Below are 20,529 nucleotides of genomic sequence, written 5' to 3' on the forward strand. Positions count from 1 at the left end.
TACCATCGGGAATTATAGCAAGATAAAAATAATAAAAATACAAATAAAAAAATTTTCGAAAAAACATCAGATAATAAAATTAAGAGCAAAGACAAAACAAAGCAAATTTCATTCAAGATTCTATGGAAAATTTCGTTTCGCTCAGCTGCGTACTAGGCTTTAATCCCTTTGAGATTCTTGTCAAATAATAGCAAATTTGAAACCTATAAGTGCTGCAAAAGAAGTATAACTTGAAAAAAAAATTAAAATGAGATGATATGAATTTAAAAAATCATCATTTTGATTTCTATGTCCAACCGAAAGATCAATGGCCAATCATATAAAATTAATTTTTTCCATCACTACTTTTGTAAACAAATCAAATTGGGAACACTTTTTCATGAAACCACAACCAACTTCAATTCACTTCAAACTGACAGCTAAATTTTGACAGTTCACAAAAATTTTTGCAAGCCGTTGTTGGACGCTTTTATTTTTCTTTCCTTCAGCAACAAAAATAATTAACAAAAAAAATCATAAAAATCTAATAAACTAAATCAAAAAACAAAACAATTTCTCTTTAAAAATGAGTGCTGGTAATATGTTATATGGTGGTGATGAAATTGGAGCTCTAGTCTTCGATCCAGGCCATCATTCACTTCGTGTCGGCTATGCCCAAGAAGACACACCAAAAGCCGAAATTCCATCTGTTGTCGGCGTTGGCCCTGAAGATCCAGAAACATCAACTGATTTAGAAACAAAAAGTGATAATAATATCACTCAAAATAGTAAGTTATAACAATATATAATATTTCCAAAAAAAAGCAATAAATTCATTATATTTTATTTTTGACCAATAAAAAGATAGCGATGCTAGAAAATACTATGTTGACACCACTTACGTCAACGTCCCACGAGCTAATATGGAAATTCAAACTTACATGAAAGATGGCATGATTGACAATTGGGATCTATTTGAAAAAGTCATTGATTACACTTATTCCAAGGTCATTCAATCTGAACCCGAATATCATCCGGTTTTGTTCTCAGAAGCTTCCTGGAACGTTCGCAACAATCGCGAGAAACTTACCGAACTAATGTTTGAGAAATACAATGTTCCAGCATTCTTTTTAGTAAAGAATGCTGTTCTAGCTGCTTTTGCAAGTGGGCGGGCTTCAGCTCTCGTTGTGGACAGTGGAGCAACTCACACTTCGGCTGTTCCAGTTCACGAGGGATTCGTTCTATCCCAGGCTGTTGTCAAGTCTCCATTAGGTGGAGACTACCTGTCTCTACAATGTCGACAATACTTGGAAGCTCAAGGAATCGATCTTACTCCAGTTTATAAAATCGCTGCCAAAGATGTGGTCAAGGAGCGTGACAATGCTCGTTGCACTTTGCGCAAGCTCCCAGACAATCTGACTCAATCTTGGCAGAATTACATGCAAAAGAGTTTACTGCAAGATTTCCAAATGAATATTTTACAAGTCTTGGAGAATCCTTACGATGAGCGAGTGGCTGCTCAGATTCCCTCAGTTCACTACGAATTCCCTAATGGCTACCATCAGGAATTCAGCTCTGAAAGATTCAAGTTGGCTGAGAGCCTATTCGATCACACTATGCTGGGAGCCGGTCAATTGGCTTCGACAAGTGTGGGAATGTGCGATGCTGATGTTAGACTATCGCTTTTTGGTTCTGTTGTCGTCACTGGCGGGAATACTCTTCTCCAGGGCTTCCCAGAACGTCTAAATAGAGACCTCCAGCACCGAGCACCATCCAATACTCGATTAAAGATGATCTCGGCAAATGGCAGTGTGGAACGTAGATTTGGAGCTTGGATTGGAGGATCGATTCTAGCAAGCATAGGAACATTCCAACAGATGTGGATTTCGTCGCAAGAGTATGAGGAATCTGGCAAGAGTCAAGTCGAGCGCAAATGCCCTTAAATTTATGTAACTTTTCCCATTTAACAAAATTTATTTCTTAAAAATTAAAATATAAACCCATTTTTGTGTAAAAAAAATGCGTCATCTTTGATTTTGTGTTGGGGTCAAAATTTTGTCGGGGTAAAATTCTTTTGTCAAAATTCTGCTTTTTAATATTTTGTTTTTCAAAATTCTGCTTTTCATAATTCTATTTTACAAAATTCTGCAGAGAATTAAAAGCGAGCGCTTTTCCAAACCCTTTTTTAATTTTTTGCAGAATTCTGTAAAACCATCTCGCAAAATATTCTGCTTATTTGATTAACTAACTTAAGGCTTAACTACATACACCACTTTTTGAAAAAGGACAAAAGTGAAAATATTTTTTTTTCTGGCAAGCGCAATTTGTTTGTGAAAAAGAGTATACAAATTGTTTTTTAGACCAAAAAATAAGCTTTCCTCATCATTTGTTTTAATTTTCCAGCCCTAAAAACTATACATAAATACGTTTGAAAATGTTCACTTTTGTACTTTTTCACTTTTTGAGCCAATGTAGTTAAGGCTTTACTTTGTCATTATTTTATGCATATTCATTTTTTGTTTGATGAATCAATAAATTCGAAATATTCGGCCTTATCACGAATTCCATTCGTATAGGAAATTTTCTACGATTCCCGAAAAAACAATCACAAAATCCGATCGTAGTGATGATTTTTATGAAATTTTCCTTTACGGACAGATTCTGTGATTGTTTTTTGGGGAATCGTAGCAAATTTCCGATACGAATAGAATTCGTGATAAGGCCGTTTAAGAAAAGGTTTTTAATATTAAATGTTTTAGAAAAATAATTGATTTATTAATTTATCGAATAAAGATGGATATTCAAAAAAAAAAAAATTAATAAAAAAAGATATTTTATATCATACAACATCGCTAATAATAAGTTTATAGATGTTAACAGGGTTGTAAAAAATCATTTTATTATTAATGCATTTGCTACCCATTACAAATTAAAAAAAAATATTTATTGCAAACAAAAAAAAAATTCCATTAAAAAAAAAATATTTATTGCAAATAAAAATTTTCTGCATTGAAAAAAAAAAATCAATTCAAGATGTGTGCATTAAATATTTTTTTTTTTTAATATACCTCGAATTTCTTACAATTTTGACTATTTTACCATTGAACCTAATGTATGGTCAAATATTCAAAATTGTAAAAAATTCGACGAGTAGGTATTAAAAAAAAAATAATATTTAATGCACACACTTTGCATTATTTTTTTTTATCAATGCAGAATATTTTGTATTTGCAATAAAATTTAAATTTTCTTTTCAATGCAATATGTTTTTATTTGCAATAAAAATTTTATTTTCAATGCAATTTTTTTCATTTGCAATGCAATTTATTTTTTAATTTAAAATATTTTAAGTTGCAATAAATATTTTTTTTTCAATGCAAATATTTTTCATTTGTAATGAATTTTTTTTTTCAATGCAAATATTTTTCGGTTGCAATAAATATTTTTTTAACGCAAATTTTTTTATTTGCAATAAATATTTTTTTTTATTTCAAATGCATTTTTTTAATTGATATTTTTACAACCTTGGATGTTAATCGAAAGAAAGTCAGTCTGTGCATTTTAAAAAATATTTGCGACAGTTAAACCAAAAACCTTTGGGAGAATGCTAAAAATGTTGAATTACATTAATTAAACAAAAAATCGGAATTGGCAGAATTTTTTTGTTCAAATATATGCCGGCAGAATTTTGAAAACCAGGGGCAATCGTCGCAAATCAACGAAACCTCAAGTGTACGAATGACAATTACGTGATACATTAAACGAGCACAGCTATTGGGATGACGGCATACGTTAGCAAACAGAACGTAATTATTGGTTGAATCTACAACTGCAAAGGCTAAATATAATTATGTGACAAATTTGACTTCGTCGACACCTATGTGAGGATAGCCGAGCGGTCTAAGGCGCCTGACTCAAGAAGCAATGTTGCCTTCTAAAGATGTGGGAGCGTAAATGGCGTGGGTTCAAGTTCATTTTTTTTGGCAAGAATATTTTTAAAATTTTTTTTTCATACATTTTAAGAGTTTTATTATTTTTTGCCTAATCACGTCGTTTTAGTTTTAAAATCTAATTTTTTTTCCATATGTGCCCATGATTATGAAAGTGTACTAAGTCACTTTTTGCATTGTTTGAAGAAAAACTTACATAACAATTTTCTTATAACGATTTAATTATATTTCTTTTATGAAATCACTAGTGGAGCAATAAAGAAGTTTATTTACTGCGATTTCGCTTTCAAATAAACTTTACCCCTTAAATAATAATTATTTTTAGGCTAGATTTGATGCCATTTTTGGGAGTGACTTAGTCCACTTTCATAATAATTCTAATTTGAGAAATTATTTTTTTTCTTTAATCAATGGTCTGCAATGGGGGTTGGTGCTGAAATTTTATTTATTTAATAATATGCCCTAATGTATGTTTTCGTGATTTCAAACAGTTTAATTATTTTTAAGATAAGATATACTTATATTTTCTTTACTTTTTGAACCCGTTAACAATTTGTTCCAAAGTTTAAAACCAAACGAATGACATTCCGTTCAGTCGAATACGAAGTCATTTGCTGTACAATTTTGAAAGACCAGAATAGAAAAACAGCAGAATTTGCAAAAATAGAATTTTCGTAAAAAAACAGATTTTTGACCTGCTCCCTTTGATTTTGTCTGCGTTTGGTTCTCTTTCATTAGTGGCCTAGCATAATGTTGTCAGACACAAGTTTCTGTATATAGGAACATTCCAACAGCGCAAATGCCCTTAAATTCATTAAAACTTTCCCATTTAACAAGATTTATTTCTTAAAAATTAAAATATAAACTCATTTTTCATTAAAAAAAAATGCGTCTTCTTTGATTTTGTGTGCGTTTGGTTTTTTTTTCTTTAGTGACCTCCCATAATATTGTCAGACACAAGTTTTTGTGCTTTAAGGATATCATCAGTCCAATCTTGTTTGGCAATGTTAGAAACTGCGTGGACCAAAATGCTCTTAACTTTAACAACATTCTCACCGAAAGTCTTCAAAACATCGGCAACATTAACACTTTCACAGCTTTCACGCCAACAATCGTAGTCTGTGGCTATTGCCACAGCTCCATAAAGAAGACCAGCTTCTTTAGCTAAAACAACTTCAGGACAAGTTGTCATATTGATGAGATCGCCACCCCATTGGCGGAACATGCGACTCTCAGCTCGAGATGAGAATCTTGGACCTTCAATGGTCACAACGGTGGCGGTTTCGTGGACAGAATAGCCCAGTTCTTTAGCTGTGCTAATGAGAACATCTCGAGTTCTCTCAGAAAATGCAGGGTACATCGGCAAATGACATACGCCCACTGGACTGTCTTTACCACCATCGTGGAATGTTTGAGAACGTTTTGTGGTTCTGTCGATGAAGTCATTTGGAATGACCAAATCACCGGGTTTGAATTTTTCTTGTAGAGAACCTTGAGAAGGAATTTTGTATTAAATCTTTCTAGAGTTTTGTTTTGGAATTACCTGTGGCAGTGGACACAATCAAATGTGTACATCCAATAGATTTGAGTGCCCAAACATTTGCTCGATAATTAACATTCGATGGTAATATGGAATGATTTCTTCCATGTCGTGCTAATAGAGCACAAGGTATACCTTTGATTTTACCTTCAATGATTAGGTCAGATGGACGACCGAAAGGTGTATCTACACTTTTTTCTTTGCGGTCTTCCATGATATCGGGATCGTCAAGTCCAGAACCACCGATTATTCCGATCTTTAAGAGGGAATTCATTGGTTTAATGGTGTTTTATGATTTATTAAGTATTTACCTTTAATACTGAAGTCATTTTTGAATAATTCAAAGTGTTTTTTATGAAGAAAAATTAATTTTTAAAAGATGTATCTTTTTTCTTCGGCAAAAACCGCATTTGTTTCTGAAATCTGAAGTGGATGATAGGAATGCAGAAGCAGAGCTGTCAAAATAGTAATTTTGCAGTTGTGGATGATAAGGTTTGTTTGTTTAGAAATTCAATAGAGCGCATGTGTGATAGTAGTTTAAAAATTATCCATTTTTGCAAAAAGTGGCCATTGGTCACAGTACACATAAAAACAAATTTCCTGTTTACTGCGATTGAAATATAAAAATTAAAGGCCGACCTGACAGATTGGTGCCCATTTTTGACAAACAAATTTTGACAACGTTCGGAATATATTACCTTATTATGTGTACTGTGGCCATTGGTGTAGTTATATGCATTGACCTCAACCCCCTGTGTAGGTGTCGCTGTTGAAGAATTCTCAACTTTTGTAGGGTTTTCCCTCTATAAAATTTAGACAGTACTACAAGCTTCAGATACATATTGTATTCAGTCAGTAATGGTCAAAACAAACGTGTAGTTTTTGCCCTGCAGGAAATAAAAATATCACGGGCCGAATCCGAATCCTAAACTTGCCCTATAGTAACTATGTATATCGCAAGTAAAAAGTGACCAATGTATTTGAGACCTTAAAATGGTCACTCTATAAAATAAATTTTACTGCTGGAACACCATGCTTTTTGATGATATTTGGTATATTTGTAGTTTACAAACACATCAAATTTCTCAAAAAATATTTTTTTGTTCACTTTTATTTCTTCTTTACATATTTATCCACTTTTTATTGAAAAACTATTAAAAAATATATAATCACCAAGCAATTCACGTCAAAAATATAAATTTTATATTTGTGTCGTAAGTAAAATTTAAAAGTTGGTCAACTTTTCCGACTCCGGCTGCGGCTCCGATTCCAGTTGCTTCGCGCTGAGTTCGCACATTTGCATTTGCGTAAATCGAATACTTTGACAGCTATTCCAGTTACGATTTCGGCTCCAACACCATTGTGTTTCAGCAGTTACTCGTACTGGGAGAATGGGACATCAAAAATTGCTTGCAACTAGTGACTGCAAAACCCCACTTGCTGAAGACCAAATAAATTTACAAATCGAACAGTTCTCTGTTTATAAAACAAGTTCCACATGTCATATGTGAAGTCTACAGAATCCACACTTATCACTTGTCAAACACTTCAACAAAAAAAAAATAAAAATAAAAAAGATACTGCATTTTGCTTACGGCGACAGATTTTTATAAATTTTCCAATTATTTATAAAATTACTAAATATTTACTAAAACTATTTTAATATAATACTAAAAAATACATATTCTTTAATACGATGACTGATCCAAATTTAATTGAAATCAATGAAATCACTGGATATTGGTCATTTTTGATGAGTGTAAGTTGTTTTGATTTAACTAAAAAACATACAAAATTTATAACATTTTTAAACAATAGATCGATTGGAAAGATCCTTGGTTAATTGGATTGGTGTCATTACACATTCTAACTACAGCAACAGCTCTAATGTCGAGAAACAATACAAACTTTCAAATATTTCTCTTTTTGATGCTGTGTAAGTTTCTGGAAATTTCAAAGATTCGGAAAAGAGTTTATAGATTTTTTTGTTGTATTTTTTAGTATCGATTGTATACTTCTCGGAAAGTATTAACGAATATGCTGCCTTAAACTGGCGTTCCTTCTCAAAACAACAATACTTTGATAGCAATGGACTTTTTATATCGACGGTGTTTTCAATTCCTATATTACTCAATTGTATGCTCTTAATTGTAAGTAACAATGACGTCATAGTAAAAGTATCAATTTAAATATTTCAATTTTTGTATAAACAAAATAGGGAGCATGGTTGTACAATTCAACTCAAATGATGACAAAACTCAAAACCCGGCAATTAAAAGAGCGAGCGAGGCGCATCGAAAAACAGAATTCTTCCAAAAGTGATTAGGAATAGTGGAACTCCTTCTACACGAAAGGAGTTTAAGTTATAAGCAGAGTTAATATAGTTCTTTGTATTCGATAGTATGTTAATGGGAATTATAATATTTTTAGTCTGCTTTTGTTATTATAATTATTGTCTTTTTTTGTGATAAATACTTAAAAGCATTACCCATTTTACTTAATTTGTATTCGTTTACTTCGAGTTTACAAGTTTGCCATAGATTTATACATAAAACAAAAAATGTAAGCTAAATAAATGTATTTTTTCGAATAGTCTATAAAGGTTTGTTTAAATTGTATACAAAGACTTCAGATGCACAAAATGGAACAAAAATAGAAATCTTAAAGTTGAAATATTAAAAATTTACAAGCAAAAATTGAAATTAGTCATTTGCGGTAGTCGTTCCCAAAGATCGAATCAATTTCTCAGACCTTGATTTTACCATTTTAAAATTATTCGACGATAGTAATTTCCATTTTTGTTATACTTTTTTTTATAACGAATAACGAAAAACCTTTCATAGAATCTATCGTCATGATCATGGAAAATCTTATCAAATTGCCATTATGAACGGATTATGTGATTGCTTTTCTATATTTTGTGGCAAAAGGATACGAATGAAATTCTCTATGAAGACGATTATCTCTACTCTTCCTTAAAAGTCTAACGAGTCTTTAGCCGTTTTCCTGTGAGACTCCGAAGCCCAGTTAGTAAATATTTAACAAACAACAAAAACTCACTCGCAATATATTTGCCTTTTTCTTACTGTAAAAATGAATTGATATAAATGCCTTTAGTAAAATTTGAAAAACACACAAAACGAGCTTTAAAATCGCATTGGCTTTTGCAGCGTTTTTCTGGAAAAAATTGTTTTTCTTTTGCAATTCCCATGAAAACGACACTTGCTTTCTAAGAAAAGTTGTTTTACATTCCTTTGAGAATAAACCTCTTTAAAATTATTGAAATTTATGGATATTGGACAAAAGGAGACCTCAAAACAAAATTACATTAGTTGATTGTACAAATATGTTTTTGAATTTTGAAATTGGGATCGCAAAAAGGTATATTATGCCTTTATTTATGTTTCGTGCTTAACAGCTTTTTTTTTTCTTTGTATGTAGGTTGTAATTTCTCTCAAAGTCATGAACGTACTTAAGAGGGGAAATCCCTCCAGACGACACCTTTTTCACTATTTTTTTATGAAAAACTGAAAGCACTTATTGAAATTTGGAAAAAGACAAGATATTATTGACATTATTAAGAATTGAAAAAAATTTTTTTGAAATGAAAAAATAACAAAATGGCGGCTCTGGAGCCTTTCAAAGTTGACGCCTCTAGTTTGCGCCGTGCAATGTACAGGTCCAGGAAATCATCTTAAATCAAAAAGGAAATTTTTTTCCGTTAGATAATATTAGTACGCATTGCATGCACCTAAATTTATTTTTTTTTTTAAATGAAAAATAAAAATTAGAAATCAAAAAAACGAAAAAAACATGTTTTTTTTTACAAAGAAGTAGTAGTTATTCAACTTTTAGGTTCATGCTGTGACCAATGATTTAAGGAGTAATTTGCTTCAAATTTCAAGTCGATAGCTTCATTAGTTTTTGAGTTACATTGCACGGCGCGGAAAAAAAATCGTTTCGAAAAAAATGCGTTTAAAGTTTTCGTTTTCGTACTATGGTAGGTTCGGAGCGCATTGGTTTCGGGACTATCTAGGCACTTTTGAGGCTTCATTTAAGGCTAAGACCACTGAAAATAGTTTCTTCGGTTGATAAATAAATTTATTACGCAAAAAAAAATAATGCAAAAATAAAAAATTCCAGAGGGATTTCCCCCCTTAATACGCCCATGTCATAAGTACTTTTTAATCGGCCCTATCTTGGGTTTCACGTGAACAAAATTCCACCCGAAAAAATTGAATTTTACTTTTCTCCTTCTTCACTTAAAAGCGGGAGAACGAGAGTGATGTATGCGATGCAAGTCTTCTCTTTGTTCATATTTATAAATTCATCGTTAAGTGCCAGTTCTTTCTTAAAAAAATAAGTTTTCATGTTCATTAAATGTTAGATCTTCTTCTTTTCATCGAAAGATCAATTAAAAAGAAATTTCAGCTTTATAAAATGAAGCTAATTTCAACAAATCAATATTACTCGTAAAACTCAAACAAATTAACAAAAAAAAAAAAAAAACCATTGCGAATACAAATACAAACCAGTAAAAAATTTCCGCATAAGAAGTACTTCTGCAGTACTTTAATTCATGAAAGTACTGCTGAATGTGCATCAACGAAATACATCCTTTTTCCTTTCTTACGTATTTCACACGTTTGCTGGGGCAGAATTCCGCATGTTTGTTATGTGACTTTTTCTCTGCCTTTTTCGCAAGGCAATTTACATATTTTTTCGTGTACACAGAAGAACTCACTCTTGCAGAATTGGGCCCCTGGGCAGACAAAATTATAAGTATTGTACTAGAAGTGAAATAAGCTTTTAAAAATCGCTCATATACTAGAATTGTAATAAGCCTTAAAAAATTGCCCATATAAAACTCTTGACAAAAACTTCATGTGTCATTTCGATCAGCTGTTTTTTGACACTTTTTATTTATTTTTCAATTCTCGAAATGAAACTAGATTTATTTATTTTTCTTCTAAAACTTATTAAAATATAACAAAAATTGTTAAAAATATGATGCATTTTAAAGTATTAACATTCATCTTTAACATTCTTTTATGTTTTTCGAAAATTAACTGTGATATGATGCCAATAATTCGGGTTGAAATGAACAATGCCGGTTTCCATAGGTTAGGTTTAATTGATTCGTTTTGTTTATATTTTTCTCAAAATATTTTCATATTTTTTTTTCTTCAGAGATCTACAATATACAATTGAATTTGATTATCCCCTAGCAGGGAAAGATTGTGAATTATATTTAGAACAAAAACTTCCAGCTGCAGTTTATGTAAATGTAGATCAATTGGACGATTTGAAGAGACTCAAAAAGGTAAATTGATTTTGGTATTGTTCGAAAATCATCTTGTTTATTGGATTATTATTTCAGTTGAATGCTATTTACCCAAAATTTGTTGATGTTGAAATTCCAACAGAAAAAGCAAATGAATTAACTGTTTTACTTCATGGAGCTCCGAAAATTACGGAAAATTTAAAATTGCCAATACATTTTCGATATCATTCACCTGGCGATACGAGGTAAGTGAAAAGCTTTAATTACAATCAGTTTAAATTACTTTTTACATATATACTAACAAAGTAAGAGATAATAAATGAAATCTTTCCCTTTCAACCCTGAATACACGTTATTTTTATTAAATTCTTAATTCGGGTTATGACGAACAGAACATCAAACAAAGGTTTTTTACAAATCATTAACAAGATAATGAACGTTATCCGATTTATAAACAAATAGGGTAGAGTCGCTAGTAGCCGCCCCTTAAGGATTTTTTCTCAAAAAATAAACGACAGAATCATCAAATATTAACATTTTCGAATAATTCTTGAAGTAAATTGTAATTTATTTATTTATTTTTGCAAAGATTAAAAAAAGTTAATTTTATTGTTCCTTAAAATAATTAATTTAAGTTTTGTAAAAAAAGTCCGTTTTTCCTATATCCGGCCTTTGTTTCCTTTTTTGGCCACCGACTTAATTAGGTAAAGCTTAAATTAAAAATTTAAAAACAATTATACATAAATATTAATAGATAATAACTTCAGATGATTCCAAAGTTTATTTATTTATTCCGTTTTTGAAACTTTTATCAATAAAAGGGGGCCCGAATACAAGAAACCCTTAAATTTCAAAGCTTTTTTTAATATGTGTACTATATCCGACCCCCTCAAAATAAACAAAATTCATTTTTTCCTATTAAAAACCTATTTAAATTGAAGAATAATATATATTTAAAATGAAAAACAACATTTCAAAACATTAACTCGGAAATTGTTTACACAAAACACTGTTTTCCACAGTAGGATTCGTCATAAAAATTATATAAAAACCTTACACGACTGCATCACGGAATAAAAAGTTATTTTTTCGAAGAATACTGACTAACAAGAATATTGTTACTTTAAAATAAACATTTAAAAGAACAGCATAAGAGCAAAAATTTGGAATAAACCCTACGAAATCACTAGTTATAACAATTTTTCCGAAAGGGACTGGCCACCGGAGATAAAGGATAAAGGATTTCTTTTTAGAGTGAAGCTTAACTGAATTCCAAAAAGCCATGTTATTTCTACAGATCTTTGAAAAATCACAAATTTTTTTAGTGTTTTCAAAGCCATTTATGACAGAATTCATGGAAACGACTTTATAGAAGTGTAGTTTTGTATCCTTGCTAAACGAAACGACTAATGCGAACCTACCCTCAACAATCACAAAGACCTCATCGACTCCTGATCTAGCGAACTTTAAACCAGTGTTCCTTTTGGTGATTTTTCTGGTGTACACAATATATTGAGCTAATTATAAACCCTTATGTGAATATTAACAGAGAGATATAACAAAAGCATTTATGTTCAACTTTAAATTTGCTGTGACACAACAAATATAAAAAAATCTTTTCTTTGTTATCATCCATAAGATTATCTGATCAGAAATTTGGTCACAGGACAAAATAAGTTAAACAACATTATCTTACAAATTGTCAAATCTAAAGTACATCAGTACTTGAAAGTACTTCAAACTCTTAACTACTATATTATTTTTGTTTTGCATAAAATGGTCATGTGACTTAAAAAGTATAAGTCATAAGACATCGACATCCTGTCGGATATTAATCAGAAAAATAAAAATTCATGTTGAGTTTTGATCTATTAGCGAAAGGGCATAGTTTTTAATCATAAAACACTATCACAATCGCGTGATTTGTTTATAAAATAAAAACAACTTTCCTATCATATAAACATACCTAGATAAGTGACACTCAAATATTGTCCACTTAGTTAGAATTCAGCCGGCTTATTGCAAATTGCAATAAGATACTAGATACTACTCACTTTTTGAACAAGCAACTTCACATACATATTTGTTTGTAAACAAATTTTTTTTACAGACCGTCTCACAAAAAATTCCCTTTTTTTAAAAGAACGAGCAAAAAATTTCAACATGAAGTTTTCTAAATCCATTGTTTTCTTTATAAAATTAATCAGTTAAATGTTAAAATTTTCAAATTTTATTGTTTCTGTTTAACGAAATCTTACTGATTATTATTTCGCGGACTGGAATAAGATAATTCAGAAGTCAAAATTTTAAGCCAATATGATAAGAATCGAATGTTCCCATGTGGCAGGTGGCCATGGCACAGAGAATCAGGTAACTGACTGCAGAGCCGGCATCGTGTGTTCAAGTCCAAGAGTCGACTCAGCATTTTTTTATAAAATCCCCAGCTTAACTGAAGCCACCTGTGCGATAACATGAGACATTTTTCAACTATGTCTCCCCTCTCTGCCACTTAGTGCTTGTTATTCTTTGTTCTTTCTCTTTATCTTTCTGTGTTGTATTAATGTCTTGTGTTGTATCACCCGATGATCTAGGTTTCCCAAGCTGCAGTTGTTCTAGTCCGTTGATTTATCTTCGGATTAGTTTAAAATGTAATGTTCGGATGTGAATTTTTGGTCTTTGAATGAGTGAGAAAGTTTAGAGAGTTACGAAGATCCACAGCCAGACAAAATTTTACCAAGCATCTCCCTCAAAAGATGGAGTCTCCAATAAAAAAATTCTTGATATATGATTATGAATTTTATACTATGGACCACGACATAAAGATAATCCTAACAAATTCAAATTCAAAGCTTGAAAAGGGAAATCTCTGTGGTTTCTCAGGTTTTCTGAATCCTGGAACTTGCAGCGAAATTGAGCATTATTATAATCGACGAGAGGCACTCCCCAAACAAAGTCAAGTCATTCAGATCAGCCAACATCGTCTTAGTGCATTTTATTGTTTGTTCTTTTAGACTGTGATGAGTACTCATATCCAACATGATTTGAAATAGAAAAAAAAGTTCAAATTCAAAAGTTCGAGCATCGGAAAGACCGCGACAATGTAAATAAACTACATATGTATCAGTAAATCTTACGAGAAATCTTATAATTATAACTTAAAAAAAAAGATGCCAGAAAATCTTGAACACAACTCAGTGTCAATTTCAAATCTCAAAACAACGACGGCTTTTTAAAGTGAAAAACAAAAATGTAATGCGAATATCAAATCAACCAAGTTTTTTTCATTTTTTAAATCTAAATTGCGTGAGTGTGAATGTGTTGCATGATTTTTTTCTTCTAGTTTTAACTGTTCTAAGTAACGTATTTTCACAAATTAATTTGTGATGAAATTTCAACTAAACTTTTTCTGTTTTATTTTTCTAGTTTCGTTAATGTAGAAATAAGTACCCCAGAAATGTACATGCGATGTCCCGGTGATGATCTTTCAAATTACGATGAACTACTTGAAGATCCCAACAATGATTACTGTCTTTATGGCAACAAATTCATCCTTCCACAATACTCCGCCCCAGATGACTGTGATTGGAAACTATTAAAAAAGACAACACGCTTGAAAGCGCCTCTGATTGCTAAAATACCCATTGGAGATGCAAAATCCTATCAAACAATTCTATATGCGACAATCGTAATAAGCTGGATTGCCTCCATTTGGTTTGTGTATGAATCACAAACAATATCAAGAAAAATAAATTATAAATTAGAAAATCAAAGAATTCTAGACAAGAAATACAATTGATATAGTTTTGTTTGTTTTCTTAGTAAAATATTGTTTTATTTGTTTTTCGTATAAAAAAATATTAAATAATTTAAAATTCTTATAGAGATCATGGTAATGCTAAATAATTAATTAACTTATCTATATTATATTATTAATATGGCTTTCCTGGAACTGATGGTAGTTTATTATCTAGTGACACATTCGAATTTAATGTGTTTCGACTGCACCATTCTGCTGTTGGTTCATTCCATTTCTGAATAACTCCTGAGCCAAAGATCAAAAACAAAGAATTACAGATAAGATAAACCACTCCAGTGATATAAAAGACAATACGCCATTCATCTGGATTACTCTGTAAATAAAATAAAAAAATAGATAAAAAACTTAGTCATGATTATTTAAATGATACAATTTAGTAATAGTAGGAGCTATACAAAGTTTAAATTAAATTAGAGAGCATCTCATAAAAAAAAAATGACGCTGGTGAAAAGTCGTGGTTTATGGCCAGGACATAAATCAAGGCCTTGAATATAAAAATAAAGAGCTTTATTTTTTTTTGGATGGTCTTATAAATTAATAAAGATATAATGTTTTTACTAGTTATTCATTGAGCTCTATAATAAAGTTTTTTTGCAATTTTTTTCGCAAAGATATGGCCCAAATTAGCAAAATAAAATAGGGTTACCGCAGAAGACATTTTCTGACTACATACATTATTTAATTAAATTTTGTAGAAAAAGTAGCTTTAGAGTGGCATATATTTAAAATAAGTTAGTAATTGATGAAACAAAATTTGAAAACAAAAAAGAATAGTTTTGACTTCTCCAAAGCTTTAATGTACTCAAAAGTATTCCTTTAAATTCTTTGTACCCAGATCGCGCTAAATTAAAGCTTTTACTTCTTCACTTTTTTCTGAGCGCTAAATTGTTACAGTTAAAAAATGTACTTGTCAAACTTTGAAGAGTATTTGGTATGAGAGTTAAAATATTATGATCGATACGGTATACTTGGCTATAACAGCGAAATTAAAAAAAAAACAAACTCTTAAAAATTGTTAAAGCGCTTTTTTAACTGGTTAATTGATTGCCATTAAAAAAATCATAAAAAAATTGATTTTTGAAATGTGTTTTTTTTTCTTTGAAATCGGTTAAGTTGTTTGCCACTGTTCAAAACTGTTCAAAAAAAAAAAAAAAATAGTATTTCTATTTCAAAAGAACGACAGTAGACATACAAAATTTAAAAGAAAGCTCTCTAGAATTATCTTGATTCTTGAGAAAAAATTGTTTTTTAAAACGTTAGTTTGGGTCTCAAAATGAATCTTAATTTCCCCTCTAGGGAATTTCTCATAATCCATAATTTCAAACTTTCAAAATAAACAGACAGAATTTCGGAATCTACTTTTTTGTTGAAATTATACAGAGTTGAATTTAAGATTGGGCATCCGTTGTTACTGATAAAGCGGTGGTAAAATGTGTAGATTATCTTATCTGGCTGGCGAAAAATATCCCATTTCATCAACAAATTTAACTACTTTTAAAAACGCTTTAGCTTCAAAAATGCCCTGTACCTTCAAAAATGAGTTTTCGACCAACTTTGAAAAATGGTCTTACTTATATAAATTATATTATCAAACTTGAGTATTTATAAACCAGGTGCTTTTTGAAAGCAAGGGTTTTTGAAGGTGGAGCATTTTTCAAATTGATACATCCCACCTTTGTGTTGAATTATTCAGCCCTATCGTGAGTTTCACGTGAACAAGATATCACTAAAAAAATTGACTTTCACTTTTCCGCTATTGTGAGTTCCGGGCGAAAAGATGTTCACGTCCGAAAAACTGCCCGTTTTTTGAAATTTTTGCAGGTAATATGCCAAGTATTCGACATCTCTCGTTCTCATTTAAATTTTGGTGGCGAACAAGAAACTACTTTAGCTGAGAATGTAAACTCCTTTCGGGTGAAACTCACAAAAGTTTTTAAGATTCCGGGGGGAAATATTTTACGTGAAATTCACGATAGGCCTGATTGTTTATGAATCATTAAAGTATTTAAATAACTTATGCGTTCTCTTTTAACTCGCCTGACAGTATAGCAAAAACGAGAGTTATGTATTTAACAGGTGTATGTATATTGTACCTATATGTATGAAAATTTGTATGGGGGTGTATAAATTTCCCCATAACTTCTAAACTATTTACCATAATGTGACAAATCAAGTATCATTGGAAACGAATTGCTTATTCGCTGGTTATAGGTTTGTAACATTTTCAAATAAGGCCCCCTCTTGAGGCAAAATCATGAACTAGTTGGGTTTTAGTTGAATTAACCCCAAATATAGACTTATAATTTGATAATGATTAACCTACTACAGGCCCGGATTCCTTTTTTTTAACAAAATATTTTTACAAAATTCACTCACCTCATCATCAACAACAGCTCCCACCACAAGTGGTCCACATATAGACAATATATTCGACAATCCATTACTAATTCCCATCATCGTACCAGCAAAATTCGGTGACAAATCCATATGATTAACCATATATCCAACAATTGAAGCTGAATTCAAGCCAACACCAATTGTTAACAAAGTTATTGCTATTGGCTTATTTTCACTTGTCATATAACCCAAAGCAATCAAACAAACCATTGGTACCCATTGTCCAATTGTATTGAACATTTTTCTTGAAGCTGTTACACTTAGATATTTTCTATTAATCAAAGCATCTGAGATTGGACTAACGATCAAACTTAACATCCACATAGCCAAGTATGGTAAAGCTGAGAATATTGCGTTTGATTTAACATCCATCTTAAGAACATGATTGAGATAAGTTGGAATTTCGGTTAGTAAAGTATAGAATCCAAATGTAAATCCACAATGAGCTGCTATCAGAGCAAAGAATGGTAGCGAAGTAAACATTGACATCCATGGAATAGTCATTGCCTGGAAAAATATAAGTAAAAAAGGTTTATTATTTTTAGCAATATAAATAAACAATAAATAAAATGAAGGTGTATAAATGAGCGGTGATGACCGATTATAAATTATTATGGTGTTTATTTTTATGCAGTATGATGCAGTCGTTGTTAATCTTATCAATGCGGCCCACATTTGAACAAATTGTGAGTCAAGCTTTTTTACCCCACGAACCTACCCTATCGTTTTAAAGCTGAACATCTAGTGGAGTAACTAAAGTAAATTATAAGGGAACCCGGCCGAACAGCTCCGATTTCAATGATTTTTTTTTCAAACGTCGGTAATTAAAAATACTTTAACTTCTAAAGGTTAAAAATTGCCGATGATACTCTATTGTATTTTTTTACAACCCCAATTTTTTAACCATAAATTTCTGAATTAAATGATACCAAAAGATTCTCTGGGTAATTTAAGGTAAACAAATATATGGGAGTAAGGGACAATCTTCCATCGTTTAAGCGATAGATGCAATTTTCTCACAAACTGACTTCAAACACAAAAAAATTTTTGAACACAACGGCAAAACTTACAATATTGAAAAAGACATTTTTAAAAAGCCAGAAGCTCATTTCTTTCTGTACAATTTAAATCCACTATATTTAATGAAGAGTTTTTGAATAAACGGTTCGCAAACTCAGATTTTGAAAAAATGTTATTAAAAAAATTTAAAATTACTTTTTTTCAAATTTTTCCGTAATAAATTATGAATTTATTTTAAAAATTTTTTTGGCCATAAATATTATTAGTTAAATTCGGAAGAGGAAAAGGTAATTTATTTATTTTTTTTATAGTTTTGAAACAAAAATTAAAAATTACTTCAATTTCATTGGATTTTTTTAATAAAAACTAAATTTTTGTTTCGAAATCTCTTAGACTTTGACAAATAAGATCTTCAAACTTTCGCTATGTACACTTCAATAATAAGGGCTTTTGAATGAAGAAAAAATTACTTTATATTTAAATGTTGAACTTTGAAAAAAAAATAAGTAAATTTTTTTTTCAAAAAAATCTATTAAAATGAAATACTTTTTATTTTTCATCCCTCACTCCCCTATATTTTGTTTCCCCTAAATTTTCTAGACAATCTTTTAGCATTAATTAATTTATGAAATTAAAGAAAAATTTTTTGCTCCCAAAAATCTTCAATTAAATTTAAATTATCAATACGGCAATAGCGGCAATTTTTAACCTAGGAAGGTTTAAGTATTTTTAATTACTGATGATTTTAGAAAAAGATCATCAAAATCGGAGGTGTTCGGTCGGGTTCCCTAATAATTCCGTTTTTTGAGCTTTAGTTACTCCACTAATCATTGCTTTGAATTTATTGCTTAATTATTTCAAAAAAATTAAAAGAATGACAAAATTTATGAAGGTTTTTTTCAACTAACCTGAGTATTAGCTTGACCTCCTGTTAAAGCTTGAATGTATTCCTTTTCTTCCTTCGATATATTTTTGCACACTTCCGGTGAATCAGCTCCAAATAATTGGAATGCCACAGCCCATATTAAACACAATGCCCCCGAAATGTAAAATACTCCAGGCCAACCCCAACTCGAATCGATTATAAATCCACTGGTTAATAAAATAGTAGCTGATCCCAATTGTGCTCCCGAATACACCACTGATGATAAAACTCCTCTTTCCGTACATGGAGCCCATTTAGCCAATAAAGTATGCATACAAGGATAAACAGCACCTTGTGTCAATCCGGCTAGAATTCTTAAAGCGATAATAAATTGCCAACCGCCAATTTTGGCTGCCCATGGTGTAAACACTGTTACAATGCAGCAGAAAATTGTTGACATAGAAAGAACAATTTTTGGTCCATAACGCTTGGCTAATATTCCAGATGGAAATTGTGCAGCTACATAGCCCCAAAAGAAACTGCTTAAAATCAAAGATCGCGTACCATTGTCCCAATCGTAATATGCGGTTGCTCGATATTTTGGTGGCTGAGTCATTGGAACTATTGCAGCTGAGATATTTACTCGCAAGAAATAGCTGAAGACCATTCCGGCAAACATTAGGAATGCCTGAAAATGACGGTATCCTAGTCCACTTGCTGAAAATATAAATAATAAAAAAATTAAAATAAATTGAAATATTTGAAAATATTTTCAAAATTAAAGGTACTTGTGTGCGAAGGTGTAGGAACACGAATTTTTGATAAAAGATACAAATTCTCTCCTAAACGTTCGTTATTAGAAGACATGATTGAACTATTCTTGATGACAGTCACATTCAAAATAGGCTCAAAATATTAGAAATAGAAATTATTATAGTATTAATAGAATGCAAAAATCTTATCAACCCAAATGCATTAATTAAAGTTTTTTTTTATTAATTGAAAAATTAGAAAAAATCTGACTGTATTATTGAACACGAGGTAAACTACATTGTTTTCTTTACATTCTTGACGCTATAATAAAGTGCAATAGCCAACAGAAAGCCAGCAAAGCAATAAAAATTGTTTCAGAAAATGCCAATCGATAAGCCTTTTGTTCTAGTTTAAGTTTTATTTTTTTTTTATTTTGCTTGTTTGATTTTTTTTTTTTGAAAATCTCTTGACGCGAGCTAGTTTTAACTTCATATCTTTTAGCACGTTTTTATTAAGTAATGTTGCAATATTTGTTGGTATTTTTTGTTTTTATTTTGATATTGAAGCACGTTTTTTTAGACAAGAAAAAAAAAGTGAAGTGCTAAAGCTCGATTTAGATTCATGTTTTATTGTTATTTTTGTGATAAACACAGAAACGTTTTTTTAACAGATTTCAATCTTTATATCATTGCTTTAGACAGATTTTTTTATTTTTCGAACTTTAATTTTTATTCATAAAATGCATTGAGTAATTTGGCAAATTGTTTTGTATGCAAAATTTTGACGGAAAATTTGCCTGTTCCAGGGTTGAAAAGAACTAAAAAGTATATGGTTTTTTGAAAAATCTTTTGTTGCAAAACAGTTTTTCAAACGTTTAAACATATTAAAAAAAAATAAAAAAATGTTGAAAACCCCCTTACAAAA

General features: G+C 30.7%; 5 protein-coding genes across 5 annotated transcripts; 3 read left to right on the plus strand and 2 right to left on the minus strand.

Moving 5' to 3' along the window:
- Nucleotides 1–421: 421 nt before the first annotated feature.
- LOC129906544 (actin-like protein 6B) lies at nucleotides 422–1,993 on the plus strand. Its single transcript, XM_055982338.1, has 2 exons — nucleotides 422–767; nucleotides 844–1,993. Exons 1-2 carry the CDS (start codon nucleotides 566–568, stop codon nucleotides 1,920–1,922), a joined length of 1,281 nt encoding a protein of 426 aa, XP_055838313.1. The 5' UTR covers nucleotides 422–565; the 3' UTR covers nucleotides 1,923–1,993.
- A 2,745-nt stretch (nucleotides 1,994–4,738) lies between these two features.
- Nucleotides 4,739–5,916, minus strand: LOC129921473 (S-methyl-5'-thioadenosine phosphorylase). The gene is made up of 3 exons (XM_056003313.1): nucleotides 5,781–5,916; nucleotides 5,473–5,725; nucleotides 4,739–5,420 (listed from the first exon to the last, which is right to left on the minus strand). The coding sequence occupies exons 1-3, from the start codon at nucleotides 5,796–5,798 to the stop codon at nucleotides 4,858–4,860; spliced, it is 834 nt and encodes a 277-aa protein (XP_055859288.1). The 5' UTR covers nucleotides 5,799–5,916; the 3' UTR covers nucleotides 4,739–4,857.
- Nucleotides 5,917–7,025: 1,109 nt separating this feature from the next.
- LOC129905121 (transmembrane protein 18) lies at nucleotides 7,026–7,965 on the plus strand. Its single transcript, XM_055980510.1, has 4 exons — nucleotides 7,026–7,228; nucleotides 7,288–7,405; nucleotides 7,471–7,619; nucleotides 7,688–7,965. Exons 1-4 carry the CDS (start codon nucleotides 7,166–7,168, stop codon nucleotides 7,793–7,795), a joined length of 438 nt encoding a protein of 145 aa, XP_055836485.1. The 5' UTR covers nucleotides 7,026–7,165; the 3' UTR covers nucleotides 7,796–7,965.
- Nucleotides 7,966–10,383: 2,418 nt separating this feature from the next.
- On the plus strand, nucleotides 10,384–14,577 carry LOC129905120 (uncharacterized). The gene is made up of 4 exons (XM_055980509.1): nucleotides 10,384–10,592; nucleotides 10,660–10,792; nucleotides 10,850–10,998; nucleotides 14,177–14,577. The coding sequence occupies exons 1-4, from the start codon at nucleotides 10,477–10,479 to the stop codon at nucleotides 14,547–14,549; spliced, it is 771 nt and encodes a 256-aa protein (XP_055836484.1). The 5' UTR covers nucleotides 10,384–10,476; the 3' UTR covers nucleotides 14,550–14,577.
- LOC129905119 (putative inorganic phosphate cotransporter) lies at nucleotides 14,539–19,830 on the minus strand. Its single transcript, XM_055980508.1, has 4 exons — nucleotides 19,641–19,830; nucleotides 18,896–19,569; nucleotides 16,947–17,474; nucleotides 14,539–14,883 (listed from the first exon to the last, which is right to left on the minus strand). The coding sequence occupies exons 1-4, from the start codon at nucleotides 19,717–19,719 to the stop codon at nucleotides 14,683–14,685; spliced, it is 1,482 nt and encodes a 493-aa protein (XP_055836483.1). The 5' UTR covers nucleotides 19,720–19,830; the 3' UTR covers nucleotides 14,539–14,682.
- Nucleotides 19,831–20,529: the final 699 nt, after the last annotated feature.

This window comes from Episyrphus balteatus, chromosome 1, assembly GCF_945859705.1.
Source record: "Episyrphus balteatus chromosome 1, idEpiBalt1.1, whole genome shotgun sequence".
Lineage (NCBI taxonomy): Eukaryota > Metazoa > Arthropoda > Insecta > Diptera > Syrphidae > Episyrphus > Episyrphus balteatus.

Bases quoted from the DNA above. Each gene is read 5' to 3' on its own strand.
- LOC129906544 (XM_055982338.1), top strand. From the start codon at position 566: ATGAGTGCTGGTAATATGTTATATGGTGGTGATGAAATTGGAGCTCTA. The intron at 768-843 runs GTAAGTTATAAC...ACCAATAAAAAG, and splicing joins TAATAATATCACTCAAAATA to ATAGCGATGCTAGAAAATAC.
- LOC129921473 (XM_056003313.1), bottom strand. The intron at 5,421-5,472 runs GTAATTCCAAAA...TTCCTTCTCAAG, and splicing joins GATTGTGTCCACTGCCACAG to GTTCTCTACAAGAAAAATTC.
- LOC129905121 (XM_055980510.1), top strand. From the start codon at position 7,166: ATGACTGATCCAAATTTAATTGAAATCAATGAAATCACTGGATATTGG. The intron at 7,229-7,287 runs GTAAGTTGTTTT...TTTAAACAATAG, and splicing joins ATTGGTCATTTTTGATGAGT to ATCGATTGGAAAGATCCTTG. The intron at 7,406-7,470 runs GTAAGTTTCTGG...TGTATTTTTTAG, and splicing joins ATTTCTCTTTTTGATGCTGT to TATCGATTGTATACTTCTCG.
- LOC129905120 (XM_055980509.1), top strand. From the start codon at position 10,477: ATGATGCATTTTAAAGTATTAACATTCATCTTTAACATTCTTTTATGT. The intron at 10,593-10,659 runs GTTAGGTTTAAT...TTTTTTCTTCAG, and splicing joins AACAATGCCGGTTTCCATAG to AGATCTACAATATACAATTG. The intron at 10,793-10,849 runs GTAAATTGATTT...TTATTATTTCAG, and splicing joins ATTTGAAGAGACTCAAAAAG to TTGAATGCTATTTACCCAAA.
- LOC129905119 (XM_055980508.1), bottom strand. From the start codon at position 19,719: ATGTCTTCTAATAACGAACGTTTAGGAGAGAATTTGTATCTTTTATCA. The intron at 19,570-19,640 runs GTACCTTTAATT...TTATATTTTCAG, and splicing joins TCCTACACCTTCGCACACAA to CAAGTGGACTAGGATACCGT. The intron at 14,884-16,946 runs GTGAGTGAATTT...TTTTATTTACAG, and splicing joins GAGCTGTTGTTGATGATGAG to AGTAATCCAGATGAATGGCG.